The sequence below is a fragment of the Nicotiana sylvestris genome, chromosome 5, assembly GCF_000393655.2.
Source record: "Nicotiana sylvestris chromosome 5, ASM39365v2, whole genome shotgun sequence".
NCBI classification, from domain to species: Eukaryota; Viridiplantae; Streptophyta; class Magnoliopsida; order Solanales; family Solanaceae; genus Nicotiana; species Nicotiana sylvestris.
This window is the reverse complement of record NC_091061.1, coordinates 106,764,065-106,783,329: the sequence shown is the minus strand read 5'-3', so window position 1 is coordinate 106,783,329 and position 19,265 is coordinate 106,764,065. Positions and strand designations below refer to the sequence as shown.

The following is a 19,265-nucleotide window of genomic DNA, read 5'->3' as shown; positions in this document are numbered from 1 at the left end:
GATTACAAATTTCCGCAATAGCTCGGATTTTCCTTGCGAAATTCTAAATATATCTACCTTCATGGCCTGGACCTTTCTTGCTTTAGCATGGGCTTTAATGAACGAATTTGCAAGCATTTCGAAAGAATCGATTGGATGCTCAAGTAAGAGGGAATACTATGTCAGGGCCCCCTTCGAGTGGGTTTCGCCAAACTTCTTCAACAAAATCGACTTGACTTCGTGCTAAGCCAAGTTATTTACTTTCACTGTCGTGGTGTAGGTCGTAATGTGCTCCTGTGGATCTGACGTCTCATCATACTTTGGTATATCTAGCATTTCGAACCTCTTGGGGATCAACTCTGGTGTCGCACTTGGTTTAAACGGAAACGACGTATACTTTTTTGAATCTAGACCCTTTAACACCGGTGGTGCGCCCTGAATCTGATCCATCAGTGCATGAAAAACTTTTGTATTCTGGTCCATTCTTTCATTCTTCTCTCTCATGAATCTTATGAGCTCGGTTTTGAAAGGACCATTCAAGTTGTTATTCCCATATCCGCTTCCGGTCCCTCCGGCTTCATCAAAACCAACTTCATCCTTTGGAGTGTTGTTATTGGTTCTTTCAGTTTTCTGATTTACGGGAACACTGAGAGAAACCTGAGCTCTTCCATTGGAGTTATTGGAAGCAACCACAAAGCTTGTTTTAATTTCGTCATCACCCGATCTTGCCTTGAGAGGTGCCCCATGATTGCTTTTTGCTGTTCTCTCAGGAGTTTGACTGTTTTAACAACGTGTTCATCCTTCGCATCATCAGGAGTTAGGCCCCGCACATGTCGAGGGTACTGACCTTCACGAACCGGGGTTGTTTCATCCCTTTTGTTGGGGGTCTCGCTGATTATGTCATCATGTTGGGATGCCTCTTCTCGTTCATCGTTGCTCCAACGTTGTAAGCGTTGTTGACATCATTAGCTGCCATATCTGATTTTAACTAAGAAAAGAGTCAAAACTTTGTTAGTAACAAACGAATGGACCAAAGCAATTGCGCAGCCATCTATGCCCCACGGTGGGCGCCAAACTGTTTATCCGTAAAACGGTATAGTTGAATTTATAGCGTGATTTATAGATAAGCGAATCGATTTGATCTAAAAACGATAAAATAAATAGGAACATAAATAAGATTAATGATTGAAATTAAAAGAGATGACAAGGCTGACTCAGAACTTAGCCTTTCCGGGGGCAAAAGTAAAAGCAATTGTTAAACTGTTTAATTGAGAGTAACAAGATAGTAAAATATAGATTTTGTGCATAATATTTTTATGTCCCTACAATGGTTGGTAACCCTGCTATTTATAACTTTATTTAGAGGGACAAGATCCTAAAATCAAACTCCTCTTGAATGAGAATAAAATCGTTGATGAGTGCATAACGACATGCTTTAAATATAAATATTTTCGGTGTTGGTTTGATTTACGGGCAGCTATTGTGGTCAAAAATGTTATTATGGGCCTATGTGTGCTGCAGTTAAATAAATTAATTGACCAATGATTATTCACTATTCTTTCCAAAATATATAGAGGAATCAAAAGAAAATATGACAATCGAAGCATCAATCGGCATAAAATTTGATCGAAAAAGTTCCATTTAAAAACTTGTACTTTGCTCCCACTTTAATGTTTAAAGGGATAGTCAGGTGTAGTTTCTCAAACTTGAATGGTCTTCCACATTTTCCTAAACTTCAGGGGTTGAAAACGAATTAATCTACACTCCACGTACACCAAACCAACAGTCGACCAGAGCCACAAAATTTCAGAACCCAGAACCAAACAAGGCACAGACCGTCACTTCCGTTCACTATACACTTGCTTCCTCTTCCATTTTCCACTGCCTCTACTTTCCCCATGAATTATCCCCAAAAGTAGAATTCTCTGTTTCGTAGTATTGAGGTCCAAAATGGTATTTGCTGCAGCATTAGCAGCACCATTGACACCTCTAATTCCTTCACATAAAGTGTGGGCTTCTTCCGGCACAATAAGGAAAAATAGCAAGACCCAAAAGCAAAAGTTAGAACAGAATGCTATTGGGAACGTAACAGAGGTGGTTAAAAAGGACGCGGAGTTTATAAAGAGGGGAATTGGCAAGGGGATGCAATGGGCTAACAAAGCCTTTGGCATTCCGAAACTTACGAAGTCCCTTGATAATTTCATTTGGCTTCGTCATGTTGAGGACCCGCGGAGCGCTGTAACAGTTTCTGACGCTCCTTCCTGGCCCCAGCCTCGCTACCCAGGTGCCTCTTTTTTCCATTCTTTTTTTTGTTGGTTTACTTGGAATTTAATTTTACTGGGACTATAACATGTTATGCTTTGTTATGTGTAAATCTGTGTTATGTAATGCCGAGTATGTGATTGATGTAATGCCTGTGCTCTTACGCAGTAACAAGGTACTTATTTTTTTTGATAAGGTAAAAGTTTAAACAAGGTACTTTATTTTTTCCCTTTTTTCCCCCTTTCTAGTTATTTTAAAAAAAACTCCGTCAGGGTGGGAATTCCATGACCTAAAAACTGAAGAAATAGGTAGCACAGTGTGTCTGAATTAGTCTCTATAGGAGCATGATGTGATTGGACTTAAAAAAAAAAGAGTAATATAGAGTTGAAAATGAGGTAGAAAATCATTTGTCTAGTAGTATTTGCTTAAAAGACTCACAAGATAGCACCATTTGGAAAAAAGAAGAGTTTCTTACTGGGCCTTTGTCAACCGGTGGAGAAGGCAGAATTTTTACCAACGGGATTCAAAATATAAAGTAGTAAACACGTGAAAAAGCCTAAGGAACACAATTTTACTAGTGAAAATTTAAATACATTATCACAATCGTACTTGATGAGTTTTCATTTTTTAAAATGTTTTTAACAATAACATCGTTAGAAATACTATTAAATACATCTCTTTCTACATAAGACACCACACAACTGCTCAAAAGTTCATCATCAATTCGATTCTTGATAAACTTCATTGTCGAAAAAGCTCTTTCAACGGATATAGTGGCAGTAGAAGCAAAACAAGTTCACTAAGTGGAATGCAAAAGGAAATTTTAAATGCTTCTTTGTCAGCACTAACTTTCTTGAAAGATCACAAAGTCCATATAGATTGGAAAATCTTTCATGGATATCATGAACATCAATAATGTAAGTCGCAAGTTGATCAAGAGCAGTCAAACTAAACTCAATACTAGGATATAATTCAGTCATTCTCATTGTATTCTTGATGCCAAAACTAGAAAATGAATCCATGCAAACAAGAGTTACATGAAGCAATTTTCACCTTGTCAAAACCATCATTGAGTTCTTAAAATTGTCAATCAATAATTTTATAAAATATTTCACCACAATAAAAATGTAAGATAGTATAACAGTAGGTTTATGCCATTATCTTCCAGAGTTAACATATGACTCATTAAATTAGGTACCAAAATATCATACTTGATAAGAAATACAGATAGCAAATGGATAAACACATCCCATCCATTGTCTTGTAAAGTCTCCAGTCTTCTCCTAGCTACTTCAACAAGAATCATGGCTTTTATAATATTCTGCTCCTTTTAGTCCGTTCTAGGTTTCAAGGTAGTTTTATCAATTAGAATGTGCATGAGAGTGCCCTTAGCGTTCCATTAGAGCCTGAGGTCTCTTTTATTTCAACTTTTATGCTTTATTTTTATTTTTTGGGCAGGGAAGGGTGGGACAGTAGTACTACCTTCAGGGGTAAATTGGAATAAGAAGACACTCCAATTATCTTACTATTCGGTGAGTGGATTGCAGAGTGCTCATGTCAGATTTTTGTGGATGATGGAGTAAAATGGCTATATGGTAAATTTTAAAGACCTTTGTTCTTTAGGGTCCCAGTAGGCCAGTATAGCAGAGAAAAATTGAAGAAGGAACTACCAAATCTGTCTCCATTATGTTTGTTTGGTGCATATCGCTTGAAAGAAGTGGGAGGACCTTAGACTTGACTCACGACTCAATATTTCCTTGCCAAGCCACATGAAACAGATTGCGGAAGTCCGCAGAAAAATTATTGCTAATTGACCGAAGCGAGAAGCAAAATATTCTGATAAAGACGTTCATCAACTGTACTCTGTCTATCACCTAAGTCGTGTTCCTACGGAAGTTTTTGTATGTAGTAAGTGGTGCATGGCAATTAATTGTTCTTTTATTTTTATAACCCACATATCGACATGGCACCCACCCAATACAGTTTACCCATAAAAATTGAGATTGTTGAGGCTTTTTCTTTAAACTGGTAATAATTGTATTAAAATGGCACTAAGAAAGTGTAACAAAAGTATGTACATCAGTAGCCAAGCAACTGATGACCTATGGGTTTGTGGGGGGTGGGGGGGGGGGAGAAGGCTGGCCAAAAAGAAAATTGATGGCCTGTGGGACATTGTTGAGAGTTTTATGAAGTTCAAAACAAAAGAATTTTTTTCTCTAAGGCCTTGGTGGGGTGGGGGCACTGACCGACTGTGAACAGCTCATGCTTAAACTTATTGATAAGAGTAAAATCATATATGAGCCCATATGGTGGTTGTATTCGTTACGCCAAGTTAGCTCATCATAGGGGTTTCTATTTTAAGAAAAGGTTTAAGTTCTTCCATCATTAAGTTAAGGTCAGAGAAAAGATTTAAGTTCTTCCCCTTCTCAATAAAATTAAGTAAGGTCAGAGAGTAAGATGACTATTTTTTCAACAATTGCTTGATTCCACTAAATCTTTTTACCGGAAAACTGGCCTCGAAAACTAAAATATTTGAGCACGAGTTGATGTGGTCCATTGGCCAATTTAAGTTAGCATAGGGAAAGGATCCACTAGAGTGAGTTTTCTCAGTCACTCTTCAATGAATGTGTGGCACGTTTTAAAAATCACTTTTAAAGGTTTGGATCTTACATTCTGTACATTAACTTAAAATAAACGTATCTTAACATCTTAGACAAATTAAATAATAATTTATTTTCTTAATACACTAAGTAATTAAAAAATAAAATAATAATCAAGCACAAAAATAATAAACGAAAGAAAAGAAACAAAGAACTAGTTGTATTTTATTGCTACTGCACAAGAAAAGAAGAAACAAGTTCTAAACGAATAGTGAAAAAATAAATTGAGTTTATAATGCAAGATTGGAATCTTTCATAGCCATTTTAAGCACTTGACACACCCATAACTCCATTGAAGAGTAATGGAGCAAAATCCACAGGAGGGGATCCTTTCCCTATTTAAGGTCGATGGGAAGACCAGGTCAAATTTTACCTTTCTCCTTATAAAGTATGTTAAACCAGGCTCGCAGCAACCAGTTTGTTTCTCTGTGATAGATCTAGGAATATATTGCTAATTGTCTTTGTGTGTGGTGTGCCGGGGTAATGCTTATTACTTGTATCCATTTTCAGGTTGTTAGACAGTAAAATAAACTTAATGCATTCCTTGTTCAACGATGTTTGACATTGAAGCTTGGCATCTTTTAGCAGAACTATCTGGCATGGAATTGTTTGTGGCTGATATTGAAGCGTTGGAGGCATATCTTAATTATTTCTACTGCATATCAAAGCGATGGACCAAGCCACTTCCTGAAACATATGATCCAGAACAAGTGTCGGAATATTTCAATTTGAGACCCCATGTGGTGGCTCTTCGTCTGCTCGAGGTAATTAAGAGTATTATTTTGGCTTTGGTTCATCTCTCCTGTTCAATCGGTCAAATTGGGTTAATGGTCAACAACCTGTTTGCATTTTTCGCATTATACGTCTACCTGAGTACACATTTTCACGCATCTCGAGTCCTCTCTCATTTTGAAGGATATTTGTCAGCAACCTTGTGGGAGCAATTTGGCAACAATTGGAAGTTACTGCTTTTGGTTTAGTCTTTGAGCCAGGGTTTTCTGGAGTTATCCTAGACTTGTTCTTAAGTCTAGACCTCAAATACGTATATACCTCATATCATATGATTAACTTGTAGCCGTGAGTTCCTTTCTTATTTCTTTTACTGCATGCACATCTGAGATGTGGTTATCTTTACCAGTAATAAAACTCTAACCCATTATGGTAAACTTCAATGGTCTCTCATAACTAATCATCCATTACCATTCAAATCCAGAATTGTCTCCACTTTCTTACTATTAGTTTGAGTAGTGATAGGGCTTAATGTGTCTCTTCATTACACTCCTCTTCCTTGATATTAGCTCAACCAATATTGTCTTAATATTTAAATAGCCATTTTTAACTTTAACTCTAACTCTATCAATTTATATTTTTCTAGTTGAATCTCCACAAAGTGACTAGCAATTTGCATTTGGCATAATCAGTTAGAGTTTATACTAGAAGATATGTAACACATGTACTATGTGTCTCATTGTAGCTGACAATAAGAATGCTATATGCTGAAGCAGGTCAAACGGGGAACACTTGTCAAGCGTAGGTTTTATGACTTCTCTATGACTGTATATTTGCTACTAATATCATGGTAAACCTGAAAGAGAGGCAATGATTTTGACCTCATGGCTTATGTCTAGTTTTAGGCAACCCATGACTCTGTGAAACATTTGTTATTACCTTATCTGATTCCTCTGCATAATAGAGCTGTTAACAAGGTAAATCTGTAAAATTGCAATCTTACGGGGCTTTATGTTTTGTAAGGTATTTGTTGCCTTCACTTCGGCTGCAATCCAAATTAGATTATCAGGACTTCTCCCCACTTCAAATAAAGATGTTGAGAAGGAAAATTCAAACTACATTTTTGGGAAGGTTTTAAAGGAAACAATGCTAAACCTTGGGCCTACTTTTATCAAGAGTAAGTATTGAGGACTACCTTAATTTTCGGTTGTTATTGTCCAGTGCTCTCAATGAACTATTGCTGTATTCTCTTTTTCTGGTTTGAAGTTATTTGATGAATTGCATATTAAGTGTATTTCGTTTCTAATCAACAGATACCAGTTTAATGCTATTTTTCTTGTTGCGCAGTTGGTCAGTCCCTCTCAACAAGGCCCGACATAATTGGTGCTGATATTTCAAAGGTTAGTTTGTACACATATGTCCTTTATGCTACTCTTTCACCAATGTTATTTTGTCAAACTTCATAGTTGATATGCATTATTTTCTACAAGTAATGTATAGGATTTGTTGGTTGTGCTTTTTCTTCCCCTTTGAGTAGTGTTATATGTAATCTCCATCTGTATAATCCAATTGGATTAACATCACCGATGATCTGATATTTTTAAGTATTAAAATCTATAGAAGGTACAATAATCTGGAAGAAAAATTGGGGATCAAGAGAATTCATACATGTGAACATGAGAATAGCCTAGTGATATGGACCCTTCACCTCAAACCATAAGGTTGGGGGTTTCAGTTGCCAAGGGAGCAAAAGTATGGAATAACCACTGTTCAAATTCTGGGTAATAGGGTGGGGTTTACCAGTTACCGTGTATATATATATAAAGAAATTATACATTTGGGAGGATGGTTAGGCTAGTTTTTTAGGGATCATTTGGTTATCAGGATAGGGATACTAATCCCGGGATAATATTTGGAATTACATTTATCCCATATTTGGTTAAAGATATTAGCTAATACCTGTAGAAGTTTATATTAAAAACTTGGTATTTGCTATTCACATTGGATGTCAGATAATTATAATCCTGGGACTATTAATCCCTGGATATCCCATATTGGAACCAAACGACCCCTTGATGTAATGTTGAAAGTCACTTCCAGAAAAAAAAAGTTGAAAGTTGGTTCCGATTCTTCCAAAAAAAGGCAAGTATCAAAAATGAGAATGTACGAATAAGCTGTTAGGAAGCTTTCTGATCATCGGAGATCACTGGAGGAACTGAGTTTTTTCTTGAATCTGTTCTAATTTGATTAAAACATGGTTCGTGATTATGGTAACAGTGTTAAAAAGATTTTTTTCACGTCTGGGGACAATTTTTTTGATATTTCTGAGGACTTCTCGGGTTCCGAAAGGTGGTACGATTGGGTTGAAAGGAGAAGGAATTCAATGCGTAGAATGACAGTTAGTACGAAGGCAATGCTGTGGATTTGCGATTTAATGCACATGGCGTCTGCTTGGAAATTAACTGATCATCTACATAACTACTTCTGTTCTCAAAAGTACAACATATATGGTAGATTCATAAGTATTGTGGCAGTTCAAGGGGAGAGGAAATTAGTCATTATAATTCCTGAACTGTCTCCTAACAAAGGATGGGGAGGCATAGCTGCAAAAATTGAGAAGTTTATCCTCGAAAACCCAGTCAACGTAGCTGTGCAGAATCCTCAATCCCAAATCCCAGGAGATCACATATGCATAAGCAACTAACCAGAGCAAATGGCAACCTAAGCAGGGGAATCTCACTTTCGTACATCAAAGTCAGCGTATCGGCATCCTTGGATCTGTTGCTTTAACAGATAATGACACTCTCAGCAGATGTTTGGTTGGATCCTTTGCTGGGAAGACAGAAGTTCCTACTAGGTCGGAGCTAAGAAGATGGGTCGCAGATAGATGGAAGTTACCTTGCAGTGTCCAGATTTATGACCTAAACGAGCAACAATTTCTTTTTGAATTTTCCAGCAAGAAGATGGTAGAACAAGATATGATTGGGGTGTGGAGATGGAGACAAGAACCCATCAAACTGATTTGGTGGTCGCCGGAGGCCCGCTGCTCTTTGGCAGGTCTCGTTCGTGAGTCTCTTTGGATTAGGGTTATCGGCTTACCTTTACATTTATGGTCAAAGGAGGTCATGGAGGAGATAGGGATAAAATGCGGCGGATGGGTAGAAACAGAAGAAGAAACGCTTCTCAAAAACCATCTGAAATGGGCAAGAATCAGAGTAAGAGGGCCAATTGACAAAATTCCCAAATGCATTGAAGTGGAAAACGACAGTCTGGTTTTCTCCATGCCAATTTGGTGTGAATCTACTCCGACGGTGACTGTTGATCGGAGGATTACTGAGGAAAGGGATTCTAGGGCTATGGTCTGTGTACAGTCACATCTGGTGGCAGAAGATATAGGGGCTAGGGTGGCTGGTCACGTGGGAGAGCATGGGGAAGTGTCACATTTTAAAATTGGACAGCTAAAGGGGCATGCAGAGCACGTGGAGGCTCCTGTTGCTGCCAGAACAAACTCTGGGGCCAAAGACTCATGTTTGGGCCTGGTTCAAAGGCCATTTATATTGCAGAAAGGAATTGGCCAGAATTATTTTTGATTAACCCACAAAAGCCCAGTCTTGTAATGGCTGGTTATTTGGGGGGGGGACAAGGGGAGTCATCTAATTCCAAATTGGGATTGTTGCTAGGGCATGCTGAGCACGTGGAGGATTTAGTTTTAAATGGACCGTCTCTTGGGGCTAAAGAATCGGATTTGGGCCGGGCCCAAAGGTAGGAAATTAGGCCAGACCAAATTTTGTGCTCTTTCACCCCTCTAGAGCCCAGACCACTGAATATAGTGGATTCTTTCCTTGTTGAGATCAAAGCTAACCAAGCTTCGAAGTCATGCGACTCTTTATCAATGGTGGATTCAGCCGATGTTGCAAAAGAAGATGCTCATGTTAGTTATCAGAGTCAAAATCTTCTTCGAATTTCTGAAGGAAACGAAGAAACTTTCTATGATGCAGGGCCGGATATCGAGGGAACGGGCATAGAAAACCAAGAAAATTCTGGGCTACAATTAATTCGAGTGGAACAATCTCAACACTGCCAATTGAAGATGTCCAACCGCTAGATGTTCAAATTCAGATGGCTGAGTTAGAAGCTTCATTATAGGTTCACCGAAATGTCATTAAACTAAGCAAGCAGTTTGGGATGGACTTTCAGGGATGTGAATGGGAGGCCTGGTCTCTGTTCATCAAATTGGACAAGAAGAGGCACGAGAAGCGAAAGGAAACTAGTGGTTCTAACCCATCTACCCCAAAACAAAAGGGGATGAATGAAGTCAAGAATCTACAATTTAGCATCAAATCAAATTCAAAGAAAGTGGATCAAGGAGCAGGGGAACAAACAACTCTAGCAGTTCTTGATGAAGGTACAAATTATTTCATGGAACGTGAGGTGTTTGAATGACTTTGAAAAGAGAATGGTGATAAAATCTTTAATGCAAGAATGGAGAGCAGATATCTATTGTTTTCAAGAAACAAAGATGGAAGGGGAGTATGGCGCGGTGGTTAGGTCTTTGTGTAGCAACAGATGGGCAGACTATGTAGGTTTAGAGTCTAATGGGAGGAGTGGATGTATTCTAATTATGTGGGACAAAAGGGTGTGAGCTGGGGAATTAGTTAATACTGGGTTACATTCCATCTCCCGTAAAATTTCTTCTCTGAATAGGAATTTCTCTTTGTTCCTTACTGGGGTTTACGCCCCAAACTGTTGAAGGGAGAGAGAGGAGCTTTGGTGGGAGCTGGGTGCGATTAGAGGAGTTTGTGAAGGTGCTTGGGTGGTTTGTGGCAATTTTAACATTACTAGATACGCTACTGAAAGGAAGAATAGCAGGGGTATTACTAGAGATATGAGGGATTTTTCAGAAATTATAAAAAATCTAGAGCTTGTTGACCCTCCTTTATTGGGAGGTAGGTACACTTGGGATAGGGGAAACAATCATGATTATTCTTCAAGAATCGATAGATTCTTGTTTTCAGCTGAGTGGGACGAGGAATTTACAGTCTCTTCTTCCTAGAATTGTCTCTGATCATTGCCCTATTTCTCTGAAATGTGAGGAATGGGATTTCTCAAAATCTTATTTCAAATTTGAGAATTGGTGGATGGAAGTGGAAGGGTTTAAGGAGAGGGTGGCAGGATGGTGGAATTCATATGAGATCACTGGAAGGCCAGATTATATTCTGGCTTATAAACTCAAAATGTTGAAAGTTAAGTTAAAGGAGTGGAAGGGGGGAGCTTGAAAAATCAGGAAAAAGTTGCAAGAGGAAGAAGATTGAGCTTTTGAAAAAATCCTCTTGCAAATGAATATGTGGACTCCAGACTTAAAGGGCAGGTTCCTGGAATTCTTTGTAAGCTTGATGTTGAGAAGGCCTATGATCATGTTAATTGGAACTTTTTACTCAAAGTTCTTCAGGATATGGGTTTTGGTAGGAAGTGGATCAACTGAATATCTTTCTGCATCAAAACAGTCAGATTTTCCATTTTGGTGAATGGTGAGAGCTTTTTTCCTTCTGAGAGAGATTTGAGACAAGGGGATCCCTTATCACCTTTTCTTTCCTCTTTGCTATGGAAGTATTGAACCAAATGTTAAGAAATGCAAACAACAATGGTTGGTTGAAAGGTTTTAAAGCTTCAAACAGGGAGGGAGATAGTGTGGAGATCACCCATCCTCTATATGCTGATGACTCTTTAGTTTTTTGTGAGGCAAAAGCGGATCAACTAAAATATCTAAGAGTCATTCTTGTTATATTTGAAGCAGTCTCAGGGCTCCATGTAAATTGGAGGAAGAGCATGTTGTTCCCAGTTAAAGAAGTGGATGATATCCAGGCCCTAGCAGCAATACTGGGATGTGAGGTGGGTTCTCTAGCAACTATATATTTGGGTTTATCTCTAGGCTCCAAGAACAAAGCACAAGAAATATGGAATGGGGTTCTTGAAAGATGTGAAAAGAGGCTGTCAATCTGGAAGAGCCAGTATTTATCCTTGGGTGGGAGGGTGGTATTGGTTAATAGTGTCTTGGATGCACTTCCTACATATGTAATGTCTTTGTTTCCCTTACCAAGCAAGGTAAGGAAAAGAATTGATGCACTAAGAAGGAACTTTATATGGCAAGGAAACAGAGAGAAGGAAGCTATTCATTTGGTTAACTGGAATTCCCTTATCACAAGCAAAGACAAAGGGGGCTTGGGCATTAGGAACCTTAAAGCCCACAATCAGAGTTTACTCTTGAAGTGGCTTTGGAGGTAAAATCTGGAGATTAATGCTTTGTGGAGAAAGGTCATCTGTGACAAGTATGGACAAAATAGACTATGGTGCTAACATTGTTAATAGTCCACATGGGGTTGGGTTATGGAAGTCAATCAGACTTCACTGGAATACTCTGGCTGATAATACAACCATAAAGGTGGGTAATGGAAGGAAAACACTTTTCTGGAGTGATAACTGGTTAGGACATGGTCCTCTCAAAGAACTTTTTCCTGATTTTTTCAGCATTGCAACATCGCCTACATCCACTTTAGACACTGCTTGGGATCAGCAAGTATGGAATGTTACTTTTAGAAGGGCCTTGAATGATTGGGAATTAGAGAGTGTTGTGGATTTCTTTAATATCTTGGAACAATTCCAAGGTCTTGGAGAAACTGAAGATAAATTATGTTGGAACTTTTGCAGGAGTAGGAATTTTACGGTCAAATCCGCATATACTCTAATTGCTGCTTCAAATCAACAGTTAGAACAATGGCCCTGGAGGTATATTTGGTAAGTAAAGGCACCTTTCAAGGTGGTATGCTTTTCATGGTTAGTTGCAAGAAAGGCTTGTCTAACCCAAGAGAACTTGAGAAGAAGAGGTTTTCAGTTATGCTGTAGATGCCTATTATGTGGTACAACTATAGAAACTAATAGCCATTTGTTTCGTCATTGTCCTTTTACTGACCAACTGTGGCAACTCTTTCTTAATATTGTGGGCCTTAAATGGAGCATGCCAGCTAACACTTGTGAACTGTTGAAGTGTTGGAATTACAATGGTGGTATAGTGAGACAGAAGAAATGGTGGCGATTGGTTCCTGCGTGCATATGGTGGACAGTCTGGAAGGAGAGAAATTTAAGAACTTTGGAAGACAGAAGCAATTCTTTACAGAAAATCAAGATGAAGTGTTTACTTTTGTTTCATTTCTGGTGTAAAGAAAGTTGCGTAGAAAATCAAGATGAAGTGTTTTCTAATGAAGTGGTCTCCTTTATATGGCTTGGTCAATCCTCACCCCATGAGCTAGCTTTTGAGGTTGAGTTAAGCCCAAGGTCCAATTCTTTATCAAGGACTAAAGTAGAAGGGAAAAGGTCAAATACTCTTGTACTTTGCATAAAGGTCTACATTTGTCCTCCGTTAGAAGTTGGGGTCAAACATACCCTCGCCGGTATACGTTTGGGCTAAAAATGCCCTTATTGACAGGCCTTTGTTTGAGTCTTAATTATCTCTGATTGTGCTGATTAATACTAGAGGCTGACACGTTGCTCTATTTTAGTTATTCCCTTATTTCCAGCTTCCTCCACTCCCCTCCACCTTCACACCAAAACAAACCACTACTTCACCGCTGGTCTACTACCTTCTACCAGAACTTTCACCACTATTTTTACAGTCAGACCACCTTCATCAACACCACTTTCAGTCTCTCTCCCAAAAAAAATCCCTCTTCATCACCGTGACTAACTTCCATCAGAATAAAGGAACAGAATACAGAGCGAAATCAGTGGAGATGAACGCCCAAATGAACAGTAACAACAATGGGGTTCAAGGAGCCATGTCGAATCAGTGTGAAAATGCTAAGCCAAGTTGGATTTCTTGCGAAATAGATGCGGTAGCTTTAGTTATATTGTTGTCTTCTTCGTTCCGCCATGGCTACATAATTCTTCATTGTTTAAAATTACCTGTGGTCATCTATTCTAAATGCTTAAACCATAAAGCTGGGTCTTTATCTCTTTCTCTGTGTTCCTATATGTTAACATTTTAGTGGTTTTGCTTCTCGTCAATTGTTGTTTCTACTATTTTAAGAGCAATTTTCTCCTAAGAACTTCTAGATTGCAGAGTAGGTGAAGACTGGAGAGAGTACATATAGATATTCGGAGAAAAACGAGGAGATTTTGGGCAAGTAAAGAAGAAGTTAAGAGAATTGATAAGAAGGGAGATTTGGGTTTGAAGAATGAGTGCGCCTAGGTTCATAAAGTGCAGAGCTGTTGATTGATCTGTGGGTAAAGCTTGCCTTCTCTTGGGGGTGGGTACACAGGCAACAAAATGAAGGGGAGGGGTGGTGGTAAATGTGGCTAATATGGTCGGGTTAAAATTAAGCTGACACATGACAATCATTTAAAAACTAATTAGACTTTAATAGTTGTCCGTTAGTAAGTAACGGCATTTTGGCCCAAAAGTATAACAGTGAGGGTATGTTTGATGGTTTGACCTCAACTTCTGACGGAGGATAAATATAGACCTTTTTGCGAAGTACAAGGACAATTCCGACCTTTTCCCCAAGTAGAAACCTGAACAGAGGACCCACAGTAGCGCTAGCTGGTTCTCAACATAAATATCTGGATTAGAAATAAACATATATCCTTGATCCTAATGGTGCATTCAAGTAGATTGTTTTAACATGAGCAAGCAGGTCTATTTCTTCTTGCTGTTTATTGTGCCACAACCAGAGCTATGCCATGTTATAAAAAAATAAAAAAGAAATCCTGCTATGCTTACATGTTATTTCTATTTGAACTAGAATCTGACGAAATAATGAAAAGCTTGTGGGGTCACAATTCCACCACCCCAGGAGCAGAGTGCTTCCTGCTTTCAAGTTACATATTTAGGTCAGTTGGGTTCTTTGTTACAGTTTGCTTTTTTTTTTCCTCATTAGTTTTTCCATGAAAAGCAGAATTGTTGTGCGACAAGATTATACAGTGCCACACCTGCCACTTAGAGTTCTGTATCCATGTTCTTTGTAAACATGAAACATATAAAGATGGTAGATCGTGTTCTATTTTCATCTTTGCTTTGAATGGTGATTACAGGCACTGTCTGAGCTCCATGATCAAATTCCACCTTTCCCCAGGGATGTGGCCATGAAGATCATTGAGGAAGATTTGGGTTCTCCTGTTACGACATATTTTAGCTACATCTCTGAAGAACCTGTTGCTGCAGCTTCATTTGGTCAGGTGGCTTTTTAATCTCTGTTTTGTAGATGGTTTTGATATTTGGAATTGTAGGATATTTCACTGTGCACTCTTTTACGTATCGAAGATATGAAGCATATCACAAAATTGTTTATTAATAGTATTGTCTTTATACGGTATAGGTGTATAAAGGGAGTACACTCAATGGTTCAAGTGTGGCAGTGAAAGTTCAGCGACCAGACTTGCACCATGTAGTAGTTCGGGATGTATATATTCTTCGTGTTGCGGTTCGTGTCTAAATTACCCGTGCCAGATTTTTTCCCCGTATAATCATTGAATTCAAGACTAACCTAGCAATTAATTGCTTCAGCTTGGACTCGTGCGGAAGATAGCCAAAAGGAAAAATGATCTTCGTCTATATGCAGACGAGCTCGGAAAAGGGTTGGTTGGGGAGTTAGATTACACCTCGGAAGCTGAAAATGCTTTGGAGTTTAAGGTATTTGATCGGTGTTTGTACAACCTCCTCCTCCCTTCCATAAGCAAAAAAAAAAAAAATGAAGTGAAAAAACGAAGGAAAAAGCAAGAAAAATAAGAAGAAAACAGGGAGAAGTCAGTTAGATAAAAATCAAAAGCAGTAAAAGCATAAATGAAGGTCCTACTAGCTAATTGCATATGCTTTTGATGGATTTAGATGTTAAACCACGATTGTGGTCCTTGGTCTTGTCTGCAAGATTTATAAGCTATTTATAAGCTTCACATATTTTTTTCACTGTTGGTTGATGTAATGCCTTCAAATTTAAGATGATATCTCAACTTTCCTTTATTCAAGTGTGGTGATTGCTGTTGTGACAAAGACAAGCATGTCTGACATTGATCTGCCCCTCATATAAAAAAAGCAATGTGCCATTCTGATGCACTGAAGTAAGATACTAACATGGACCTTGCTTCCTTGTTACTTATTTAGTTGATTTTGGGCGCATGTTGAAGTTGGAGTTTATTTGAAGTGATTATCCAACAAGCGCATACAGTTTTGCCATGAAATTATGGTGCTCCAACCTAAATTGCTTGGTTTCACATACAATTTTTTCTTATGAGAGTTCAATCCTTTTCTTCTGAATCATAGCTGAGACTTTTTTCTACGTATGTTCTTTTCCTTTTCAATGAGTAACTGAGAATATGCTCTAGCTATGAGACTCTTTCCTACATTTGTTTTTTCGTTCCTTTTCAATGAATAACTGAGAATATGCTCTAGTTATTGTCTTTCACTATCTCTTGTCAAACATCTACTGCAGGAAGTTCATTCTAGATATTCTTTCATCCGTGTTCCAAATGTTTATCAAGGTCTAAGTGGAAAGAGAGTTTTGACTATGGAATGGTTGGTTGGTGAGAGTCCAACTGATTTGATGATGATATCCACCGAGGATTCTGTTGTTCATCAATCAACACATGGAGAGGGGCGCCAAAGTGAAGCTAAACACCGTCTGCTTGATCTGGTGCATTTAGTTTTGTTTAATCATTCTTTACTTTACTGAGAACAAGACATTATTATCCTTATTGTGAAGCTATTTAAGCATTTACTAAGGTGCTTAATTCAAGGTCAACATGTTATATAGATCAAGAACTTTAACGATCTTTAGATAAAGCTGTGGGAATTCGAAATTAATAGAGAGAAAGGAGTCAGCAAAATGGTACATCTTTGTGATTGATGAATTATGGCAAGAACAATGCGATCAAAGGTGGTTATGTTAGGTACCCACTTTCAGCTGATTTTCCTCTACCAATCTGGAAAAGAAAATGGAAAGTAGACTTGAGTAGTTATCTTGAAAGGTTAAGGAACTATCTTCTTTTGCATGGCATGATGTGAGATGCATCATTCTAATATCGTTGATCCTTTCATGCTGATAGATTCTTCTCTATCAACTACTGCTCTAGGTTAACAAAGGAGTGCAGGCATCACTAATTCAACTCCTTGACACTGGGTTAATACATGCTGATCCACATCCTGGAAATTTAAGATACACATCATCAGCACAAATAGGGTATCTTTATAGTTTCTGCTGAATAATCAATTTTCTATTAGACGCAAAGAAGTTGGAATGTTGTACTTATTGCTCCCATCGAACTCTCCCTTGTTGTAGGTTTCTTGATTTTGGCTTGCTTTGTCGGATGAAAAGGAAGCATCAGTATGCTATGCTTGCATCTATTGTGCACATTGTAAATGGTGATTGGGGATCTCTTGTGCTTGATCTAACTGAAATGGATGTTGTTACGCCGGGGACTAATTTACGCCTCGTCACCATGGTATTATCTACATATCTTAGCACATCATTTTTTACTTTTCAATCTTTTGGTGTTCTGGTGCATAAAAGTATCCGATGCATATCTTTAAAGCCAACTGCTTTAAGCTCAAATGGATATCAGCTCTATAGGCTACTAACATCACCTTCTTTTTCGAAAAAATTAACCAGGATTTGGAAGTTGCTTTAGGGGAAGTTGAATTTAAGGGTGAAATTCCTGACATCAAGTTTAGTCGGGTAAGGATTATAAATTTATCAGCTGTAGTACTTGTGTTGCTTTCTCATGTTAAGTGGATGGTAGCAGTGCACAGAGCCTAGTTGGCTTGTTTTTTGAAAATTGTTTCTGAGTATATAGAGTAGTAATTATGTGTATTGTTTATAATCAGTTTTCTTTTGGAAGTAATAGCTCCAAAATTTGTCTTTTCCTTGTGATATCTGAACACTTATTGTGATTAATGAGCTGATTAGACCAGAAACAAAACGAAAACCTAAGTCAATGAGGTGAAATAATCCAAACCAAGCTGGTCCATTTATAGCATTTCCATTGCATTTCCACTAACCATGTTCTTTAGCTTATACTCCCTATGTCCCACTTTATGCGACACTTTCCTTGTTAGTCTCACAAAAAGAATGCCACCTTTCTCTTTTTGGAAACTGTTTAGCATCCCTGTTTTACACTTAATGACATGATTTGTTGGGACCCAATTGATATGAAAGTTTATTCTTCTAGGAGAGGAAAAATGAAAAGACATGAAACTCTCACTACCATTCATTTAAAAGGATTATTTTGGTACTTTGTATATATCTGGTTTACATGTCAAAAGTCTTCTTTAATTCTTAAATTCCGTGCCTAGCCAAACATCTTCACATAAAATATGACGGGGAGAGTAATAATTAGTCAACTTTTTCAAGAATCTTTTTAATTCTCTCAGTATAAATTGTAATGGGTCTTCGGTAAGGGGACATACTAAGGCCAAGTTGCTACCCCTTTAAATTGGATTGGTTGTAAGTGAACAATGGGCTTCTTCCAGAAGTGTAAAAGAAGACTTTATGAAAGCTATTGACTACTCCGAACAACGGGAGAGATTTGAGAAGAGTTCTGATGCTACATAGCTTTGATTCTTAAGAAAAAAGCAGCCAGGGAAGTGAAGGACCTTAGGCCTATTGGGTTATTGGAAGTTTCTGCAAGATTTTTACTAAGTTGCTCACAAAAAAATTAGAGTGAGAGTTATGCCAAAGCTGATTTCCAACATACAGATGACTTTCTTGAAAGGGAGGCAAATTATGGATGCAGCTTTAATTGCAAATGACCGTCTTCGCTCTAGAATGAGGGATAGGAAACCAGGCATAATGTGCAAACTTGATATTGCAAAGGCATATGATCATGTTAATTGGGGCTTCCTTCTCAATGTTCTTGTAGATTTGGGCTTTGACAGAAGTAGCAAAAATTGGATTTAGCATTGCATCACTACAGTTCGACTCTCTATTCCTATTAATGGCACCACACAAGGATTCTTTTCTTCGCAAAGAGGGTTGAGGCAAGGAGACCTAATCTCCAATCCAATTCCTGTTGGTGATGGAAGGACTCGGTGGAATGATGATTTTTGCAGTAAATTAAGGCTGGATCAAGGGCTTTATGATGAGTAGAGAACAGCAAAGTGATCTCTCCAACACATCTTCTATATGCTGAGGATACACTCAATTTTGACGAACAAGAAGTGAGACAACTAAGGTATCTGAGATTGATCTTTAATGTCTTGAGGCTATTTGCAGGGCATCATGTCAGTTGGGCAAAAAGCAGGCTAAATGCAGTCAATTCAGTAGTACAATTGCACAACCTGGCAGCTATTCTTTGCCTTCACACAGAAAGTCTCCCAACAGTATATCTAGGATTGCCTTTAGGGCAAAACACAAAGCTGATTCTATATGGCAAGATGTGATTGAAAAATATGAAAAGAGACTATCCAATTGGAAGAAACAATATTTTTCTCTTGGGGGACGCTTGATTCTAGTTAATAGTGTATTGGACGCAATGCCGGCATATGTTACGTCTTTGTTTTCCAATGCCTATTAAAGTAGAAAAGAGAATGGACAAGTTTGAGAAGAGACTTCCTCTGGCAACGGAATAGAGATTGTAAAACCTTTAACTTAG

The 19,265-nt window shown here is 38.2% G+C and overlaps 1 protein-coding gene across 3 annotated transcripts in view; it reads left to right on the top strand.

The window, feature by feature from the left end:
• Positions 1-1,783: 1,783 nt before the first annotated feature.
• Positions 1,784-19,265, top strand: part of LOC104239441 (uncharacterized) — a 29,583-nt gene continuing 12,101 nt past the window's right edge. Inside the window, exons 1-11 of one of the 3 annotated variants that reach the window (XM_009794068.2) lie at positions 1,784-2,263; positions 5,490-5,665; positions 6,654-6,807; positions 6,978-7,030; positions 14,715-14,858; positions 14,999-15,103; positions 15,187-15,312; positions 16,109-16,309; positions 16,749-16,855; positions 16,955-17,117; positions 17,285-17,350. In XM_009794068.2, the coding sequence (XP_009792370.1) occupies positions 1,930-2,263; positions 5,490-5,665; positions 6,654-6,807; positions 6,978-7,030; positions 14,715-14,858; positions 14,999-15,103; positions 15,187-15,312; positions 16,109-16,309; positions 16,749-16,855; positions 16,955-17,117; positions 17,285-17,350 (1,629 nt within the window). In that variant the 5' untranslated portion in view covers positions 1,784-1,929. Of the gene's footprint in view, positions 2,264-5,411; positions 5,666-6,653; positions 6,808-6,977; positions 7,031-14,714; positions 14,859-14,998; positions 15,104-15,186; positions 15,313-16,108; positions 16,310-16,748; positions 16,856-16,954; positions 17,118-17,284; positions 17,351-19,265 lie in introns of all 3 variants that reach the window. The other 2 variants (XM_009794067.2, XM_070174571.1) reach the window with 2 other exon arrangements.